At 34.6% G+C, this 1602-nt stretch overlaps 1 protein-coding gene across 1 annotated transcript in view; it reads right to left on the minus strand.

The window, feature by feature from the left end:
• The window catches only part of nmi (N-myc (and STAT) interactor), a 20114-nt gene extending 18986 nt beyond the window's left edge, over window positions 1-1128 (minus strand). The window contains exons 1-3 of the mRNA XM_014026123.1: window positions 1000-1128; window positions 874-892; window positions 645-704 (exon numbers count right to left, since the gene is read on the minus strand). Of these exons, the coding sequence (XP_013881577.1) occupies window positions 645-704; window positions 874-892; window positions 1000-1013 (93 nt within the window). The 5' untranslated portion in view covers window positions 1014-1128. The remainder of the gene's footprint in view (window positions 1-644; window positions 705-873; window positions 893-999) is intronic.
• Window positions 1129-1602: the final 474 nt, after the last annotated feature.

Here is a 1602-nt window from a genome sequence, read left to right on the forward strand (position 1 = left end):
TACTTTAGTAGCTTGACAAATTTTGCCTTCCACACATTAGTTTGACACATTTTGCTTCCACACATTAGTAGTTTGACACATTTTGCCTTCCATAATTTAGTGGCTTGACAAATTTTGCCTTCCACACATTAGTAGTTTGACATATTTTGCCTTCCATAATTTAGTGGCTTGACAAATTTTGCCTTCCACACATTAGTATTTTGACACATTTTGCCTTCCATAATTTAGTGGCTTGACAAATTTTGCCATCCACACATTAGTAGTTTGACATATTTTGCCTTCCATACTTTAGTAGCTTGACAAATTTTGCCTTCCACACATTAGTTTGACACATTTTGGTTCCGCACTTCAGTAGTCTGACACATTTTGCCTTCCATACTTTAGTAGTTTGAGAAATTTTGCCTTCCACAGTTTAGTAGTTTGACACGTTTTGCCTTCCATAAATTCCAAGAATTTTACTTTTACTTTCATTTCTGAATGCAATGAAAACAGATGTTTTTTGTTGGTTTGTTGTTTGTTTTCTTTAGTTTATTTTTCAACACTAAAGGAACTGTGTATGGACATAGACCAATAATAGGGAGCTGGCCCGGTTAATTAAAAATGTTTTATTTAACTACCTAAGATGAGCCATAAGATCCTCTTACCCTCAGTTCCTTCAGTTCTTTAACAGCTTCTTCGTAGTTCTGTTTTTCATCTCCATTCATCTGACAACAAAACATATTTTACTGAAACCAGCTTGTGAAAACGCGAAGACACAAATAATCGGAACGATCTGTCATTCTCTTAATCTGAAGACCAGCCAAACACACGGACAAAAATCAAACATCCTCAACTCGGTATTTTACACAACAAAGCAGCTGTAAACTTTCCTACCTTTAAATGTTTTGTGTTTCTGCAGAGGGCCAAAAGGAAAAAACAAGAAACTAAATGTGTAAAACGTCAGTGAAATTTAGGTTACTGAGAACTGCGAGTTGCAAATTAAAAGTGAAACTTACATACCCCATAGCTATCATGAAGGCTAGAATTCCAGCATAGTTATATAAAAGCTAGATCAGACAAATCCGCTGTTGGCCATTGGAGCAATGGAGACCGACGTCCTCACACGGCAGCCATCTTGGGAGGGGAGCTTGCCCACTCTTAACATGAATATGTGTGGTGTATTTACTGTTTAAATAATCATAACTTGGTCAATTTTGATCGGATTTTCAAACGGATTCTTTTGTTGTAAAGGTGAGCCATGTTTTTATAAAACTGAATAGTCATAATGGACATTCATCTTTACATTATCTTGATAGGTGAAATCAATGATGAACAGCTGTATCAATACATACACAGAATATATATTAGGTTACTTTTACAGGTATTTACAAATAATAATATAAAACAAAATTATACACAAGTCAAAAATAGTACAAAATAGTACTAGCAGTGGTAATTAATATGAAAGAACCACCATGTTTTATATATTTTTTGTTTTTCCCTCGAAATGCAAATATTACCCTTTATAAATCTTTTACATAATAAAATTGTGCTTTACACAATGTGTGTTTGTGTGTGTGTGTGTGTGTGTGTGTGTGTGTGTGTGTGTGTGTGTGTGTGTGT

The sequence above is a fragment of the Austrofundulus limnaeus genome, unplaced genomic scaffold (genome assembly GCF_001266775.1).
Source record: "Austrofundulus limnaeus strain Quisiro unplaced genomic scaffold, Austrofundulus_limnaeus-1.0 Scaffold526, whole genome shotgun sequence".
Classification (NCBI taxonomy): Eukaryota; Metazoa; Chordata; class Actinopteri; order Cyprinodontiformes; family Rivulidae; genus Austrofundulus; species Austrofundulus limnaeus.